This window comes from Rhipicephalus microplus, chromosome 3, assembly GCF_043290135.1.
Source record: "Rhipicephalus microplus isolate Deutch F79 chromosome 3, USDA_Rmic, whole genome shotgun sequence".
Classification (NCBI taxonomy): domain Eukaryota; kingdom Metazoa; phylum Arthropoda; class Arachnida; order Ixodida; family Ixodidae; genus Rhipicephalus; species Rhipicephalus microplus.
In genome coordinates this window covers 70,481,645-70,499,898 of record NC_134702.1, presented here as the reverse complement: position 1 = coordinate 70,499,898, position 18,254 = coordinate 70,481,645, and the positions used below count along the sequence as shown (strand labels likewise).

Sequence of the window (18,254 nt, the reverse complement as noted above, 5' to 3'; positions counted from 1 at the left end):
AATGCGGATCAGATTCATCTGAGCTTATCTGCAATTTCCTTTTCGTGCGATATTGTGATATTCTCTATCCTTTCGTGTTCTTTACTTTTGATTATCTTATTTATTTGACGATTATCTATTTTCCGTTCTACGGCCCCCATTCTATACTGTTTGCTGCTTCTTGCACGGTAACTGGGCGCTGGCGCTTCGCCTACACTTCTCTTTTTTTCTATGCATTTTGTTAATTACCTACGCGAAACGAGTTGTTTCATTAAAAAACAACAATAAGCCTTTTCACGCCATTGTGGTCACCATCTTCAGGTACCAGCTGGTTGAGATGCTGCGTGAACACTTGCTCGAACACGCGTAGCAAGAAACGGTGACAGCAGATAAGTGCCAGTGTGGGTATTAGTGTAGATACTGAGATAATAAGCTGACGTGCCGAATTTGGCGAGTAACGAGAAAATGCACCAATAAAACGAGGACAGCACTGGGAGAGGAGGCAGAAATTAAGGGCATACGCATTGAGTCGTTTTCCGCGTCAAGAGGGTAGAAAAATGGGTGTTAGGGAGCATTCCGATGAGTCATGCTCATCGCAAGTGAGCAATAGCTAAATATGACACCCGAGCGTGCACACACACACAAACGCCCCCCCCCCCCCCCACACACAGTATGCCACCGCTCTATAACCCCCTCTTCCCGCTCTACCAAAGGGTAACTTTAAGCTCTGAAATTGCCCTACACGAGCTACACCAGCGCTATCCCCTCTCTTTCCCCAAGATCAAATCCTACCGAGCTTGAATGCAGAAGAGTCGACACTGGTTGTCACAAGATTATAAAACAGCAAGTTAATATGTCGACATGTTGACACAAATACCGTCTTTCTCAAGATACAAAAATGTCTTCACCATTCGTAGGCTAAAATATTATCGCCAATTGCTACTACAAATGCATTTTTTTTTTCACAGGAATCAGACATATATAGGCCTGGTGTGACACGATAAGCGCATCGCTACACGAGTTCATTTTTTTCAGTGCTAAGTACAAGCAATGTGTGGTTTATCACACTAGTCGGTGCTTCCGAGACACCAAAGGAGTGCCTAAAGCCATAGTCCGTCAATTGAGGGAATATATGCTATAAGGCTAACACTCCCTTAGGCCAGCAAATTTAAGCGCTGTGGGCACTGCTGGTTTTTTTTAAAAAAGGTCGACCGGATTAAGCGACCGCTTGTAAGCGTGCAATGGGCAGACGCACATGCAACCTAAATCTTACCTTTCCTCTTTTGCTTCTCTTTAACCCCCTCTCCCCTTCCCCGATTGCAATTTAGCAAACCACACAGGCGTCTGGTTGATCTCCCTGCCTTTCGATTTCTTCCCTTCTTCCTCCTTCCAAAGGAAGGAAACGCATTTATTGAATCAAGGGGAGACACCGCAGGTAGCCTTCACATGTCATTGCAAGAGCCATTTTTGTACCATAAAATTTTATACTCAGATGTCTTGGGTAAGCCGTGAATCGGACGAAATTGATGCAATAAAGAAAAAATATAACTATGTACACGCTTCATCACGCGCATCCCCAAATCACATTTTGTCCTTTTCCTCGAATCCGCAGACGCTTTCACTCGGACTCTCCAAGTTTCCTCCCAGCGGATGCCTACAAAAAGAAAGAAAAGAGTGCACGCATTCAACAGTGTTTATATAACGTTAGTACTTTGTTTCACGTCATCTGCGACATTTAGTGAGTCCATTGTGCCACTGCTAATATCGCCGTTATGTTTTCAAGACAAACCGGGTGACTTGAAACATCCGAGTGCGGGACACATGCTCTCGCACACGATGCCCTCGGAGACTCCGAGATCAAACGAACGAGCACGATCCCGGAGGCCACGTTACAAGCGGTAAAGCGGAACCGTAAAGTGCGGTAGGGTTCAGCGACAACGGGGTTGGTGTGTGTGATAATATGGGCAGAAGAGTGAAGACGACAAAGAAGAGTGCACGGGATCGGGAAGCGCGTGACAGCGTTCGAAGCAGCGAAGCCTCGTTCACCGGTTGTCCAGCTGCCAGGAACGGCAGCCGGAACAGCAGCGGATCGCCTGGTCCCTGGGCCAGTCACCCAGCCGGAGTCCAGGACAGTACAGCGCCTAGAGGACGTCTCCTAGTTTCCAGGACCGGTCGTCCAGCCAAGAACCGTTTGTCCTTGCCCACTTCGCTGCTTCGAACGCTGTCACGTGCTTCCCGATCCCGTGCGCTCTTCTTTGTCGTCTTCCCTCTTCTGCTCATATTATCACAGTGTGTTTCACACGTGATTTTCGGTTCCGAGTCTCACATTCTAAAAAAAAATCGTGAGAATTTGTCGCCAAAAATCTGTGCTAAGCAGATTTCCTGTGCTTGTTGTATTCTGAAAGGGTAAAAACTTGAGTTTGTTGCATTGATTCACCGTAAAACAATAATAAAAAATAAAATAAAAAGCAGCGCGTGTATATGAGAGAAGAAAGACAACACGGCAGAGCACTGTTTCTATTCCATGCATTTCATGAACACTGGTTGTATTCCATGTGCGCAGCCAGGGAAAGTTAAACTCCGCCCATACCCCCCCCCCCCCCCTCAAAAAAAAAAATTAAATATTTCCTTATGTACACATGCACGAGCATATATAAAGTATGGTTAAACCCCACCCCCCAACCCCCGAAAAAAAAAAAAAAAATCTGGCTACGCCGTTGTTGTATTCGAACGTTCCTTATCGGTATTCGCGACAGGGGCGTAGCCAGAAGGTGGCATACCAGGCTTGTTCCCCCCCCTCCCGCCTCCCGGAAAAATTCCTGGCTACGCACCTGATACTCAATAGCCGCGGCATTCGACACTCACCCTTGACAGGTGAGTCATATCGTCGTAAGGAAATAATCCGGCGGCTGCGGCGCGCTGTTGATTCTCGTCGCCGTGTCGCTGTTCGCGCAGCACCCAGTCCACTTCCTCGGGCAGCGTGTACTGCTGGTTGGCGATGATCACCATCACGGGACACGGCCGGCTGTACACCTCACCCTGGAGGGGAAGCCGTACGCCGTTAAAGGGACACTGCTCAGAAAATCATTTTTTTTTGCTATAAATAAAATACACTTGCTAACGAAATGAGCGTGCTTGCCGAGGGAAACGCGCAAAACTGAAATGCTGGTGGCCAAGTCGCACGTCGAAGTTCCCGAACTTATCTCCGTGATTTCGTTGCTTTTGAGTGTGACTACCAAGGCTTATGTAGTCCCTAATCAACATGATTGATTGATTTGTGGGTTTAACGTCTCAAAACCACAATTTGATTATGAGAGACGCCGCAGTGGAGGGCTCCGGAAATTTTGACCGCCTGGGGTTCTCTAACGTGCACCCAAATCTGAGCACACGTGCCTACAACATTTCCGCCTCCATCGGAAATGCAGCCGCCACAGCCGGGATTCGATCCCGCGACCTGCGGGTCAGCAGCCGACTATCTTAGCCACTAGACCACTGTGGAGGAGCTCCCTAATCAACAAAAATCAAAGTTATTGTCCTATGGGAGGAAGGGGGGGCAAATAATTATTGTACCAAGTTTCAAAAAATTTAGTTAGGTCAAACAAAGTCGTCACAGTACACACGAAAAAAAAACAACAAAAACGCTGAGATCGTTGACGTCCGTTTCGGTGATTGTAGCACGGAGTTTAAAAATGAAACTTTCGAGCTTAATGTTCTGTTTTATTAATAAACTTATGACGGTGAAATCAACATTGGTATAGTTCGCGTAGTGTAATTTGTCAGTTCAAATCGATTCACTGTTTTCCTTTAGTGTCCATAACGACAGCTTGATGATAAACAGCCACGAATAGTGTGTTGATGATAGGGACAAGAGTGTTCTAAGAAGGCAGAAGAGTAATTGTACTACTCGATATCTGCTTTAGACGAACTGCGGGTATTAAATAGGAAATTTGGACGAACGTCGCCTAAGACAAGCGACACGCTCGCCTTACCGTTGTTACGCAAGTGGCGTGTACGTAATGATGGCGACATTTTCTTTTTTTTGTTTTCGGACTGAGCGTCAAATCAACCAAGGTGGACAAAATTATAATCCCCCCTCTTCTGTCTGCTCCGCAATGGCGTAAAGATTAAATATATAATAAATTCAGTTATATTAGCAAATTATATCGCTATAGAATATTCGAAACAAGATAGAACGCTGTGGGGCCTACATAATTTCTGGCATGTAATAGTTAATGAAGTTGTGTTGTAATGGTGCAAGACATATTGGCATCGTTAGTATCGGGGACTTGCCTAAAAGCCAGCGTGACTAATATACAAAAAAAAAAAACTTCGAATGAGTGATGTCAGTCTGACGGTGCCAATGTCGGCACTTCGACGCAGAAAAATATATATATGTAATTTATTCCGACAGCTGGAAGTAGATGTATCGCCATAATATCAATGATTTATTTCAATTTTTGCAAAACTGGCATTTATATACAAGTGTCCGTATTTGCGCCTTAAATAGCACTAGTTTATAGTTATACGTGTTCGCGCAAATTCACACAGGGCGTGCTTCTCGAAAACTTCTGTTGACGATTGTTTCCAATTCGCCCACTGATAGGTATCAACCAGCTAAAATTATCGTTTGAAGTGTGAAATAGGCTGACTTCTATATGCGTTTTATAAAGCGATATCAAGAGTGCGATGAATTTTGCGGCAGCGTAAACTGCGCCTAAACATATTTAACGACTAAAATAGTTGACATTAAAAACAGGCCAGTTCCTGATTGTCAACTCTAAAAGGCAGTTTCCAATAAAAAATGAACCAAATCATGCACCCCGTTTAATCAAACTGAACCACATTAATTAAACCAGTGCTGCGTTTGCGGTCGTACAAAAACACCAATATAATCTTATATTTGCTATCCCTGTTTACATTCCACCATTAGTTTTTCTAAAGGACGAGTAGGCATGCAAAAGAAGAAGTGAGGAAACAAGGCTTATATTCTCCTAACTACGTGTCACATAATGCTCTCGTTTGCCTGCGCTTAGATGACGACGCACATGCACTCTCGCAGATGTTGAGGTCCGATAGTGAACATCCCGGAGCCAACCACTACGGGGCTTATCACAGCTGGAATGTCACTTCGAGACGTTTAATCCGTCAATTACTCGGTACACGCGTTAGAAACAAGAAAAACGATGGAAAGAACGCGCGCACATGAGTGCACTACAACGATTGTGCGTCGTCTGCTGGGGAGTAAGTCGTGGCGACACCTGGCGCCATCTCTGGTCCTTAGGCGCCAACTAATCTGTAGGGGTGGCACCGGTGAGCATGTCGTAAGCTTATAGAAAAACGCTGCTTATAGAGGAGGTGGTCGTACAAACACACAGTGTGTTTGGTGCCTGCAGATGTGTGCGCATGAAAGTCTGTTTGGGCCAAAAATATTTATGGAACGGTTTAACAGCCACAAATTTTCCCTGCATTCTTGCGCCAATACCACAACACATGACGCCCGATTCCCAACTGTGTAACGTAGACTTTGGGAACATATTCGATAGAGATCCACTTTATCAGCTGCTAATTGCGTGCTAAGGAGAGGACTGAAATCGAGGAATGCTATCGAAACTGGGCTCTGTTGCAATCCAAAACCAAGCACCGCGCGAGGCGGACACAAGAAGCTGCCGCCGCCTGCGGATGGACGACGGATGTTCTGCCCATCCCTCCCTAAAATGCACGCGCGTACGGCGAGTCTATGAGTCCATCTTGGTATATAGGAAGCGCAGCCACTATTACACAGAACACACAGCACAAGCGCTTATTGGTAGGAAGCACAGCCACTATTACAAAGAACACACAACACAAGTGCTACCAAGATGAATTCATACCAGCTGGCCCGACACAATTGTTCATTGAGTCTATGAGGTTCTTCGTAGCTGCCCACGCTTTCTGCGTGGGGGAAACAAGCAAGGGAAACAAAAAAAAAGTTTAAATATAATTATTGAAGTTCCACATTATGCATACTGGCGTGTCAATACATACAAGAACCACAGACAGCCGGATTGCGTGTTATTTCTTTAAAGGGTCCGTAATCAATACTCCGAGTTTAGGGAGGATAGAGTGGTTTCTTTCTGTTCTCACTATTCTGCGTGCAGGCGCTGTCTCGTCCCCACGCCTTGATTCGTCAGAAAACGCGCGGAAAATGTTCGCAATAGGCGTTGAGTTTATCAGGATTTCGCGCTTTGCAGATTCACGCTGCCTCCTCTGCTTGCGCAGTATAAATCGCATGAAACGAAGCAAAATTAGTTGATCGCGCGTGAGAGTGATGCGACACAAGACAGATGGGGGCGTGCAACTGCCAGACAAAGCAGAGTAGGAGACGATTCACAACCGATGTTCTTCGTTTATGGACCAATCGAGATGTTACTTCCCCGTGACGTCACGTGAACGGACTGCTGTCGTCACGAATTCCACCGAGAAGACGGGAAACACGAGGAAAGAATAATGCGCTCGTTTTCTCTTTTTTTTCTTTCTTTCAGAGGTCGTGCAGTGGCACTTTCAAACATAGTTTCCTTTCGTACGGCGGCCGAAACTGACTGTGTTACTGCTGTATCCGCATGTCTCAAGAAATCAGTTGTGTCGCGAGATCAACACAGAAATAAAAAGGTGGTATGCTTGAACGCCGATGGTTCGCGTTAGAACAAAATGTGTCAGTGTGAGACCGCTAACTGGGATGCGAAACCTATTAGTATTTACGAGACATATCAGTACATTAATCACCATAGTAATTATCACCGTCGTTATAGGTCACCATCTCATGAAACACCTCACACGAATTCAACTAAAACAAAAATGTGATGGCCTACTTCTTGCGCAAAATATTTTTAGACAACAGTCGAAACACGGACTTGCACAGATTTCCAGATGAAGTTATTACAACTGGATTCCAACTGAACAAACTTCCAACTGAACGTACGAGGGCCCGTGCGTGTTTTGTCTGTTGAAAATTTTTTGCGCAAGAGCTTTAGGTTATCACGGTGTACCAACTATCTCGAACACACGCTTCGTTAAGCATAAGGCTTGGCTCTGGCGTGCACCAATCAATCACGACAAGGTAAGAATGAGCACGGTGTACCGGGAAGATGATCTTGGTGACGGTGCGTGGTATGTACATAGGCGCCAGGTACTCCTCCTCCGTGGTGGCGTCCATGATGCGACCCTGGATGAGCAGCAGGTCCTCGATGTCCGGACTCACGTTGAACTGCTTGGCGTTCATCAGGTCCGGCATCTGCATACGCTCCAGGCGGTTGTTCACCTTCTCCGTCGGCCACGTCTGCATGCGTGCACCAGGTTATAATTACTCTGTAGCGCGGCGCGCACACTAAAGGTTCTGTAACTGCAAAGAAAGGCCTTGGACGCTAATGAAGTCTCTCTTATTCCGGGTAAAGAAACACCTGATACTGAGGCTGCGACTGCAAAAGGGGTGTGCTCAGCGTGGAGCAGATGAAGTACCACAGCTGGTAGCGGAAGCTGGGCCACGCGGTAAACACTTCCAGGGCCTCCAGAAGCCGCTCCTTGGGGATCAGGTAGGCCTGCAAGCGCATATATATGAATGCACATATATGTTTCTCGAGGTGGGTATACAAGAAGTCAGTTGCTTCGTTTAGGAGTGGGAAAAAGCCAACTTTTTCATTCATTTTATGGAAGGAAAGATGATGCGATCAAGGCGTGCTTCAATATAGACCAGGCGGGTATACTTCGCGGTCAGGTAACAAAAATAAATAAAATGAGTAGGTCACTGCGATTTCAATACTTCTTTTGTGAGAAAGATGTGGAACTTATAGAATGTACTATTGCAAGAATGGGCTCATAGTGTATTGAAGATAGTTTAACAAAGGAAATTACAACTTCGTGCTTTTACTAGATCTTATGAAAGCTGGTGTACGTAAAAATATCAAGTGAAAAGAAATCGGTGGGCAAATTACCCATTTAGAAGCACAAGCTTCTTAATGTTTGTTAATCATCATATCAACATATCACCATAATTATCACCATCATCCTAACAAACTCCTTGTTCACGACTAAGGTCTCTCCCATGATCCGCCAAACTACCCGGTCTTGTGCTTTTTTGCTGCCACGTTATATAGACCCGTAAACTTCTATAGGCGCCTTGCCCCGCCGCGGTGGTCTATTTGTAAAGGTATACTCGGTTGCTGACCCGCAGATCACGGCATCGAATCTCGGCTGTGGCGGCTGCATTTTCGATGGAGGCGAAAATGCTGCAGGCCAGTGTGCTCAGATTTGGGTGCACGTTAAAGAAGCCCAGGTGGTCAAAATTTGTGGAGCCCTCCACTACGGCATCTCTCATTATCATATGGTGGTTTTAGGACGTTCAACCTCACGTATCAATCAATCAATCAATCAATCAATCAATCAATCAATCAATCAATCAACTTTTACAGGCTCCTCTAAATTGAATGACGCCTTGGATTCGACACCAATATAAATGCGTCAATACATATACGTGCATACAACGATATTCGCGAAAATGCAGTAGTCTCCTTACGTTGACGGCAGTCTCTGCTGTGACGGTGGTGACGCAAGGCTCGTCCGACACGATGCTCAGCGTGCCGACGATGTCGGGAGCCAGGATGTAGTCTTCGAAGTAGCCGTCGCTGTAGAAGTACAGGAACGACGCCGTGTTGGGCAGAGCACCGTCCACATTCTCCGCCACCTCGCCGGACACCTGCGCAACCAACACGAGCGAAGACGTGAAGTTATGTCAAGAACAGCAAGACGCTGTCTTTCGCACTGTGTAGGCGCGTAAATTCTACATTTCCAATGTGTACAGAGAACCCTGCTGTACTCGACACTGCTTGCTCACTTTGACAATACCCGAGGTGGCGACGACGATAAAGGCATCCTCGTTCTCGTGTATGATCCCCTCGCCGGGTTCGTAGGACATCGGCCGAATGGTCATCTGGGAATTAAAAATTACGAAAAAAGCCACAGATTTGATCTTCATGTTAGACAATGCGGATGGAACAAGATGAAAAAGACGAGGGAACATGTGCAGCGGGAATTGGGAAGCTAGCTTTCTTGCATTGCTGCGTTACACCCTGTAAATGAATGATTTGCGCGTTGCTTTTGCGTTACGATTGCTCTTGTGGATACCCGGCCTTTGGCTAAAATCATAGAGGTAAGAAAGCTGTTCTCAATGTGCACGTTATGATTTCGACTGTGTTTACTACATCACTCCTCACCCCCCCCCCCCCTCCTTTTTTTTTGCAGTGTTGTGTAACAGTAATAAAGACTTGACAGCTTTCTTCGATTGCAGCAGTGCTCATGCAGTTCACACCAGTGCGATAGGGCGTAAGAGTGTGACCTATCAGTTACTATATTAAATTCAGTTCAAACACGAATCAATGAGAACTTTGGCACTTCTCAACCGCTAACGATCGAGTAATGTAGGCGACCGAATACGCTCGTCGGATCTCTCGATATTTCGACCATGACCAAAACAAGGAAGTATACTTCGCGCATTCGGAGGGTGCACAAGTTGGTTTGTAAAGTATCGAGATCAGCAGCACTTTTATCTTATCTTTTACTTTCTCGTGCGAACTTCGTTTGTGACACTATCGCTATACCACACACAGCATCCTTAGCGTACCGCGAGGAACTGTCTGAGCTGATCGGTGCCCATCCATGGCACGGCGCGCAGCACCGAGATGGGCTTGTAGCTGCTGGGAAAGCTGTACGGTGCGGACATCACCTGCTGCATCGCTTCTTCGGCGGCCTGCGTGGGACGCAATCGACCGCCTCAGAAAAAATCGTCACGCTTCGTGTAGGTGTTTTTTTTTGTTTTCTTCAACTTACGGTACGAGCTCGCCTGCGTAACTGATGGTGCGATTTGATGAAGACATATTCATAACTATAGGTCGGCAAAACTTGTGGAGCTCAGTCAGACTCACCCATGGAATATATTTCGAGTTTTGGACTTACTTGAACTCAGGCTCACGAAAATCTTCCTGAGCCGGAGTCACTCGGACTAAAACTCGCGAAAACATTACTCACCAGGACTCATTCAGACTCACAATTAGATCTTAGTCCGAGTGACTCGACTCATGAGTCCGGCAGGCTATAGAATGGGCTTCTTCAACCGTAGTGTCAATGCTCTTTAACACCAATATCTCACGTAATCAGTGCTCTTATTGGTGCCATGTGACATGGCATCTTCGAAAACGAGTTCTGAGTGCTTCCACACCAGTGAGGGCATTTTACTGGAAGAGACGACAGCGCACGATATTGTATCAGCCGGGCCACATTCAATGACACCAACACGCATGTCAGGACAGTAGTGAGTGCCTGCGTTTATTGCCGTCAGTTTTTTTATAGTGAAACTTGGGGAAGGGGTAAAGGTTTAGCAGATAGTAAAGAAAGGCACGTGTAGTGCAACCAAGATGGCTGGCTTGCGCTCTTGGGCCTGATACGATACAGATATATAATCGAAAAATTCCCTGGAAGACATGGCGGGGGGTGGTAAAGGCACCGCCGTACGTAATTCATGCATCTAATAATAAATATTGAAACAGTGTATGAACGACGCTGCTTTGGGATACGTGTGATAGACGTGGGTATTAACGTAAATCCACGTAAGGCTGATAGTAATGCTAAAGATCACCAGATAGGACCGTCGGTCGGCAAAAGAGAGTGGAACTCACTCAGACTCACTCAAGAAATATATTTTGCGCTTTCGACTCACTCGGACTCAGAATTACCAAAAGTTTTCCAGAGCCGCACTCACTCGGACTCACACTCACGAAAACTTTCTGCAACAGGGCTCACTCAGTCTCGGAATCACGACTCGGTGCGAGTCTGAGTGAGTCCGAGTGAGTGGACTCACGAGAGAGTTCGATTACCTATGTTCATAACGCACGGTCTGTTAGGCATTTTCTTCAGAACACGTGTCCAAATTTAAATCAGGCAAAAGAGGCTGCAGTGATGATTGATTAATATGTGGGGTTTAGCGCTTCGAAGCCGTAGTGGAGGGCTCAAACATTTTTGACTACCTGGGATTCTTTAACGTGCATCCCAATCTGAGCACACGGGCCTACAGCATTTTCACCTCCATCGAAAATGCAGCCGCCGCAGCCAAGATTTGATCCCGCAACCTGCGGGTCAGCAGCCGAGTATAACCACTAGACCGCCGCTGCGGGTGGCTGCACTGAAGAGTAGTTGTCAAATGAAAAGAATGTCTCTCGCGACAGGGACAGGGAATGTCTCTCGCGACAGGGACATCGCGACAGGGAGACGGTACATCCAGATGGAATCGTTTTATGGAGCCTTTTCACCGTAGTGTCACAAGTGAGGAATTTGGAGGAAAAAAAAAAGCACGCGTTCAGTTAAGTTTCCATACAATATGAGAAGTCGCACCATAGAACACTTCAGGTTGCACTTGCAGCAGAGGACATGCTGCACTCACTGCATGTGCAGGCTCTAAGCTAGGCCAGGTATTCATTATATCACGTGTTTCGTCGGCTACATTCCTACAGTGAAGCTGATGAACTGTACTAGGCGCAGATAAAACTACTGTATATGATACCAGTGTAAAAAAAAAGTAACAGCGACTTTACGGATACTCTCTTGTCCTGACTGGCAACATTTATTACGTTAAAGCACAAGCATGATGAAAATTACTTCAAGCTTGTTAAAGACATAAAAGGCTACAGAGCACGTATAGCAGTCTTTCATGATCCATTGCCAGCTTGTCCACCAAGTCGTCCTCGTCAATGGTACGTGACAGCTTCAGGTGTATGAAAATAACTGACACTTCTAATTATCGTGAAACAGTATATGAGTTGTTAGTGCTCGTCTTGCGTCTACTTAAGTGAGTCGTCAAAATGAATGCTTTTCAAACCAGCAAGCTCGCGAGCCCGAACTGACTAAACTCCAGAACATGTAATAAGGCACGCATCGCGCTACACGTTTAGCGTGTAGACAAGTCTGTTGCAACCCAGCTGTCTGCGTGTTACACCCAAAAAAAAGCGGGGAGGGGGAATATGTGTTATTGTTTCTAGAGTCTCAACTAACCAAGTCTATGACTCCCTTTAAGGAGAGATGTTAACTCTCTTCGAAGAGCCTCACGACTATCCACTGAGGGTATAAGGACATCCAAACACGCTTAACGTGTCTTGTTAAAAAAAGTCAACTCACAAGAAAGAGTCGAAGGACTCCTTTTTTAGAGTGTATCTCGAGTATACCGTGATCATCTTTCGATGCTCGGCGGTGTCGATGGCGCCGTTGTGCAGCAGCTCATCGATGTGTCGCCGCACGTCGTTCAGGATGCTCTGACAGGCCTGTCGGCTCTTGAAGGCCACCGCCACGCCCGGGTACTTGCTGTGCACCTCCACCACCTGCCGGAGGAGCTGCAACACGACCATACGCCTCTTTGCAGTCATTATTATTATTATTATTATTATTATTATTATTATTATTATTATTATTATTATTATTATTATTATTATTATTATTATTATTATTATTATTATTATTATTATTATATAGAGAACATTGCAGGGCATGCAGACACCTCGAGGCGGTTCTCGCCCGCGTGACAGCGTATCTGGTCGGCCATGAACTCGTCCACCGTCTTCCAGATGTTCTCTCGCACGTCCTCCTCACCCTTGATGAGAGCCAGGCCAGTCTCGTAGGCCGTGTAGATGATCGAGTCCATGTACTGGTTGACCAGGTCGAGCACCCATTCAAACAGCTCCTGCACGGACGATCGACACGGACGAAGCACCCGCTTAGTGCTTAGGCAACTTGCACGTTCAATAGTGGGCGCACGCATCGCGCGTCTGCCAAAGAGACTGGATGGATATACTGGTATAAAGTGCAGCAAATAAGCGTTGGTTTGATATCCTAGAAACACGGAGATCAACCAAGTTACGTCGGCGTCACGTATTCTTTAAGTGGGTGATCAGCCTCCAAAGGAGGGAACGGATAAGAGATGCACGTGCACATGATGGTAAGTGTTCTCATCTTTGTGCGCCAAGCATACCGAATCCAAACATTTGTTAAGATAGGCTAAGTCTCGTAAAGAATGCAAACCCAAATTTATGATTCATTGTAACTTGAAGTGCACGAGCTTTTATTGTTAGTTTGAGCATGCCAAGTGATCCTATGCAGAGCATGCGCAACGTTAACAACCTTACGCTGGGAGAAGATATAATTGCATTGCATACAAAACGTGCAACCCAGTCTTTGTGTACAAACTCCTAAGCATGCGCACTGCTCTCAAACTCGCCCGAGATCATTTTCGCACGGTATCGTTAACTTCTTGATTCGTTCAGTGATCCGCTGCTTCTTGCCTATCCTTAACAGCACTGCTACGTTACAGCTCCGTAGCAGCTGTATGACCTATATATTCCATCAGTTTGATTTCGCGTGAAGCTACAGTCGTCGAAATATAGTGAATTCAAACCTGCACCACCAACACACAAATGTGCTAGCGAAAGTACGTGCCTCCGAGCGGTTATAAGGCAGGGATACATAAATATTTCATGCGACCTCTGCGCATGTCGCTGCCCCAAATTCCGGGCCACGTACCTCGGCGTACTGCGTCAAGTGCGCAAGACGCGCGAGCATGGCGCACAGGAAGAGCGTCGCCAGCGTCGTGCCCACGAAGCCTTCGCTCAGGACTCGGTCGACCACCCTGAGCAGCAGCTGGAGGAAGAACAGTCCGCCGCACAGCCCGACCAGCAGCAAGTCCCGCAGGTTGTACTGCTCGATGCGCACGAAACGCTGGCCGTAAGCGTATACCTGCGACACGCGGTGCAGTGCAAGGACGTAGCCTGTATTAGCGCAGTACATAAAAGAAAGGGACACGACACGGACAAAGAGATAGCTAGGCGCTATTTATCTAGGTTAGCGCCTACTAGGTTAGCGCCTAGTAAGATAGGTTAGCGCCTATAGCTATCTCTACGTCTGTGTCGTGTCCCTTTCTTTTATGTACTGCGCTAATACACGCTACGTTCATGGATGACCAACTTGCCCGATCAGCAACCCTTCTGAACTTCAGTGCAAGGAATAAACATAAGGCATGGCTGCTTGGGCTTGTTAGAAATTCGTGACAGGTATACTTGTGAAATCTACTTTTCTAGATGGATCGTGGCAATTTTTCTTAATGAAATGTTGTTTATCAGTTCTCCGGTTGAAAATATTCTCCTGTTACATGTCTGCTGAGTCAATGCCTTTTCCCTCTTTTTTTTTTAGGGGCAAAGTCCCTTAAAACCGCACAGTGTCCCTAAACCGCCGTACGGCGTTTATACAGAAGATGTAGTGAAGATGCATGCGAACTAACCGAAACATCTGTGAACAAAAAAAAAAGGTTATCAAAAGTCTATCACCTAAAATAAACAAAAGGCCACAACACCGTCGGAACACCGTCGTTTAGCCACCCATCATAAATGATTGTTCATCAGGACAATTTATAAGGCTACGATTAATTATGCAATGCACACTGCTTCAGCCCATCCTCGGCATTCATATTCAAGACATGGCGGATTTTCCCCCCTTTCTTCTGTGCACTATCATGTATTTAAAGGAATATTGCGGCTGCATCAATAAAACTATGTTGTAAGACAGCGCATTGTGTGGTCCCCCTTCTTGTCCGTGTGCCGTCGCGCTAGTATACTGTGAATGGATAAAGTTTTGTAGAACGCCACCATACAGCTGATATGCGCTAATAATAGTTGGATATATTGAGTATTAGAATACAGGCCGAGTAGACTATCAGGAACGTAATATTTTTTTTAGAACTTTCTGCAATGTGTTCGTTATATGAGGGATAATTGCCAGTTAAGTAAAGAAAGCCGAGAATAAACTCATTTATTGAAAAAAAAAACATAAAATAAACAAAGACAAGCTGTAAGTACAGCACATTGCAAATCGCGCATCGTAACTCCTTTCAAAAACGGCTTTCATGCGCGCATTGCTGCAGACGTGTACTCTAGACGACTCAATGTGTACACAGAATCGGTGCATTGAATGAATACCATAATAAGGCTAAAAGTAAAAAATATAACTACAAAACACAAAAGAGAAAGAAAGAAAGAGAGAAAGAAGAAATAAAGAAAGGAGGAGTCAATATACCAACAGTGTCACACGGGCACTTTTCCTTGTGATCAGGGTAATCCCGATCAGATTTAATGATAACGATCAGCTTTATGACCTCTGGTACACGGCCCAAGCTAATCCGGCTCGAGCTTGGGTCAGATAAATGCGCCAGGTGGCGATTGCGTGCCGTGAAACATGTCTTCGTCCAAAGTCATCAAGGTAGCATACTTCTATGGAGCCCTTTATCAGTAATGTTATTCATGCATGAACCGCTCGAACTTTGAGAACTTTTCGTGCCACTACAAGAGCAATTTAACGAGTCCATCATTCCATAGAGTTTCGCTCTCACTTGCCTGTATTGCTTTGCGAGATTATTAATCTAACCTTTTATTTCTGATGGCCCACGCTTGTAGCCGTCCATTCGCAGCGAAGCGTCAATCTCTTTGTATACTCGCCAAAGTTTCACGTCCGGCGCGCCTCAAGTCTTCCAGTCGCTCTTGCCAGCAGTCAATTACCGTAAAGGTCCCTTAATTTGACTCCGAAGTGTGCGTACGTTGCGACGTAGTCGAAAGGCTTGCGACACTCATAATCAGTTTGCTTCGAGGTGCTCCAACTGCTCCTGGTTCAACTGGTTCAACTATCGCACCGTAGCTACGGTGCGATAGTTGAACCAGTTGAACTAAGCACGGAATATAACACTCGTCTGCTTATCGTCCGGTTCTCGCATAACTACATGTGGTCGATACGAATCTTAACATATGCAATGTTTCAGTTATAATTCTATAGTTTAAACAGTTTGGAATTTGCTCTATTTATAAACATCTAGCTGTTTTATTGCGTTTTTAATAAACTATGCTTGATTTTCTTGTTTATTTTGCTTTCAACAAGCTCGACCAGAGGGTGCAGACGACACAAAATTGTGATCTCTCCGCCAGATCGCGCTGTGCGGATCGCGATAGTCTTGATTCCGATCGCGCCTGATCGTGATTAAAAGTGGCCGTGTAGCAGCACCTAATCCGGATCATGGCTAATCTGGATCGACACTGATCGCGATTCAAAGTGCCTGTGTCACACCGGTACAACAAAATTTCTTTTTTGCAAGTGTGTTTTCCTATTGCTCAGCCAGCTTCACTAATTATATCCACCACACCGCAATCTTGACTTACGAAACATTTTAGTGCAACACCTTAATTAAACATGGGCCCTGTACAAAACGTGATAAAAATAACCCTTAACGCTAATTCGTTGCACGCAAGCGGCTTTGTGACTCTTGCAGTGGACACTTTATACGTATATCCAGAGTATCATGGCTGCGAGTGTGAATTAAAGCAAGCGCGTCCACGTGCACTGGGATGGCGATGCAGCTTTGTCGAGGCAATTTCCTGTTTATACAAACATGGCATAGGTATACACATGTGAGAGTCGCCGTGTAGCAGCCTTATACCACTCTCTTTAGAGAGGCACGTCCCTCTTTTAGAGAAAGTTGTACCTGCCCCGAGTCCCCTGAAGAGAGCCAATGTGCCTGTGTAAAGGTGGCGCTACACAAGTACGTGACTCTCACATGTATGAAGAGGAGAGCTTTTATAGTGAATGCGGTGCTTTGCTATGGCCAGTGAGCTATATGTTAGCAACGACGTCCTGCATACGCTTAAAAGCGTACCTTTCATATGACTTACATACTTAGTTCATGTAGACTATAACACAATTTCGCGTTGTATTGGTCTGGCCGCTTTAACACACGTTTTCATGATGTTGAAGTCAGAAGATCATGGTGGAGTGGGCCGGAGATATTTAACGAAGTCCAGGAGGCGTTGCAGGTATTGTCGTGGCTGTGTTGGTAGCTGCGTTGATATGAAGTCTCCAGGGAGCCGCAGAGAACTCCCGCATCTTTCGAGTTGTGCTAGCGTGTGCAGCGTTGTGCAGCTTCCATGTGCAACAATGGTGTACCTCCGCTGTTTATGCGTAATGCGCAAGAAACGAATATATAGGCCGAATGACGCCTGCTGAAGGACCCTCTGAAGTAGAGTGCATTGCTGAGCTACGGCAAGCCACCCTCCTCAGCAAGACCCCCAGAAGACAAGCTGTGGACCATACAGCGGGCCAGGGCCGTCGCCGAAGACACCGGAATATGTTCCTTGAACGACGGATCCCTGTAAGCCGTGCTCAGCAACAAACGCTTGGAAAATAAAGTTTACTACTCAACTTTTGCGTTGTGCATGCTGACGTGTGCAGCGTAGTACAGCTTCCGTGTGTACCTCCGCCGTCTACTGATACGAGTGGGATGGTGTATACCGACTACAGGAACTGCTGCATTAAGTGTCACAGAAAGGCAACGGCGTCGATGGGCGGATGTCGTGCAAGTGATGTTTGGTGCAGCGATGGAAGTACCACTGAGAAGTGGGAGGATTTCGCTCGTTCACAGCTCAAGATGAGAACTCTGTCTCTCGCGGTTGTGAACTTGAGCGTATCACGACACAACTGGCTGCCTTACAGAGACGAATGAAGGACGGAAATGATCATATCTTCGCCGAAGTGATTTATCAGTAGGACGCTGCTCACCCACATGACGACGCATGCCTAAACATTACAGGATGCTTGCCGATACGCAAATCACGCTCCTTCGTTGCAGCGGACCGTGAGGTGAAAAACGATTGAGTGAAAGTCCGTTCGGTTTCACTTGCCCGTGTGCCCGTGTGACGCGTAAGTGCCCGTGTGACGGGTATTAAAAGGTGGGCACGACTGGAGGGGCTGCCTTGAGAGACAACGAGCACAAGCGAAGTAGCGAATTACTCGATTGCATTTTGATTGAGAGATTCTTTGCAGCCGAATACTTTGCACTCGTGGACAATATCTCATTACTGTTGTTCAGCATATGTTGCAAGATGTTTTTTTTATAATATGAAAACGCGGTCATCTGTGAACAGTTTAAATAATTTCGAGCGAAACTGAAAGTGGGTGTTTTTTACATTCTTTAACTGAACCAACAGTTTTTGTTATGTTTGGAGCAACAAAATTTATTACTTCAAAAATTACTAGACAAATGCGAATGCAGTGAATAACTATTAACCTACGGGACTATCAGTGCTGTACATATGAGCAAGCTGTGTGGCATTCACAGAAGCAGAAATCACGCCTCAAAAAACGAGCAAATGTAAAAAACGCAGCGTTATTCGAGA

The 18,254-nt window shown here is 45.9% G+C and overlaps 1 protein-coding gene across 2 annotated transcripts in view; it reads right to left on the bottom strand.

The window, feature by feature from the left end:
• Positions 1-1,413: 1,413 nt before the first annotated feature.
• LOC119161038 (sperm-specific sodium:proton exchanger) overlaps positions 1,414-18,254 on the bottom strand; it is a 61,394-nt gene continuing 44,553 nt past the window's right edge. The window contains exons 6-15 of one of the 2 annotated variants that reach the window (XM_075888338.1): positions 13,570-13,782; positions 12,551-12,733; positions 12,222-12,386; positions 9,632-9,757; positions 8,846-8,941; positions 8,528-8,707; positions 7,416-7,553; positions 7,097-7,294; positions 2,845-3,018; positions 1,414-1,633 (exon numbers count right to left, since the gene is read on the bottom strand). In XM_075888338.1, the coding sequence (XP_075744453.1) occupies positions 1,598-1,633; positions 2,845-3,018; positions 7,097-7,294; positions 7,416-7,553; positions 8,528-8,707; positions 8,846-8,941; positions 9,632-9,757; positions 12,222-12,386; positions 12,551-12,733; positions 13,570-13,782 (1,509 nt within the window). In that variant the 3' untranslated portion in view covers positions 1,414-1,597. The remainder of the gene's footprint in view (positions 1,634-2,844; positions 3,019-7,096; positions 7,295-7,415; positions 7,554-8,527; positions 8,708-8,845; positions 8,942-9,631; positions 9,758-12,221; positions 12,387-12,550; positions 12,734-13,569; positions 13,783-18,254) is intronic. The other variant, XM_075888339.1, reaches the window with a different exon arrangement.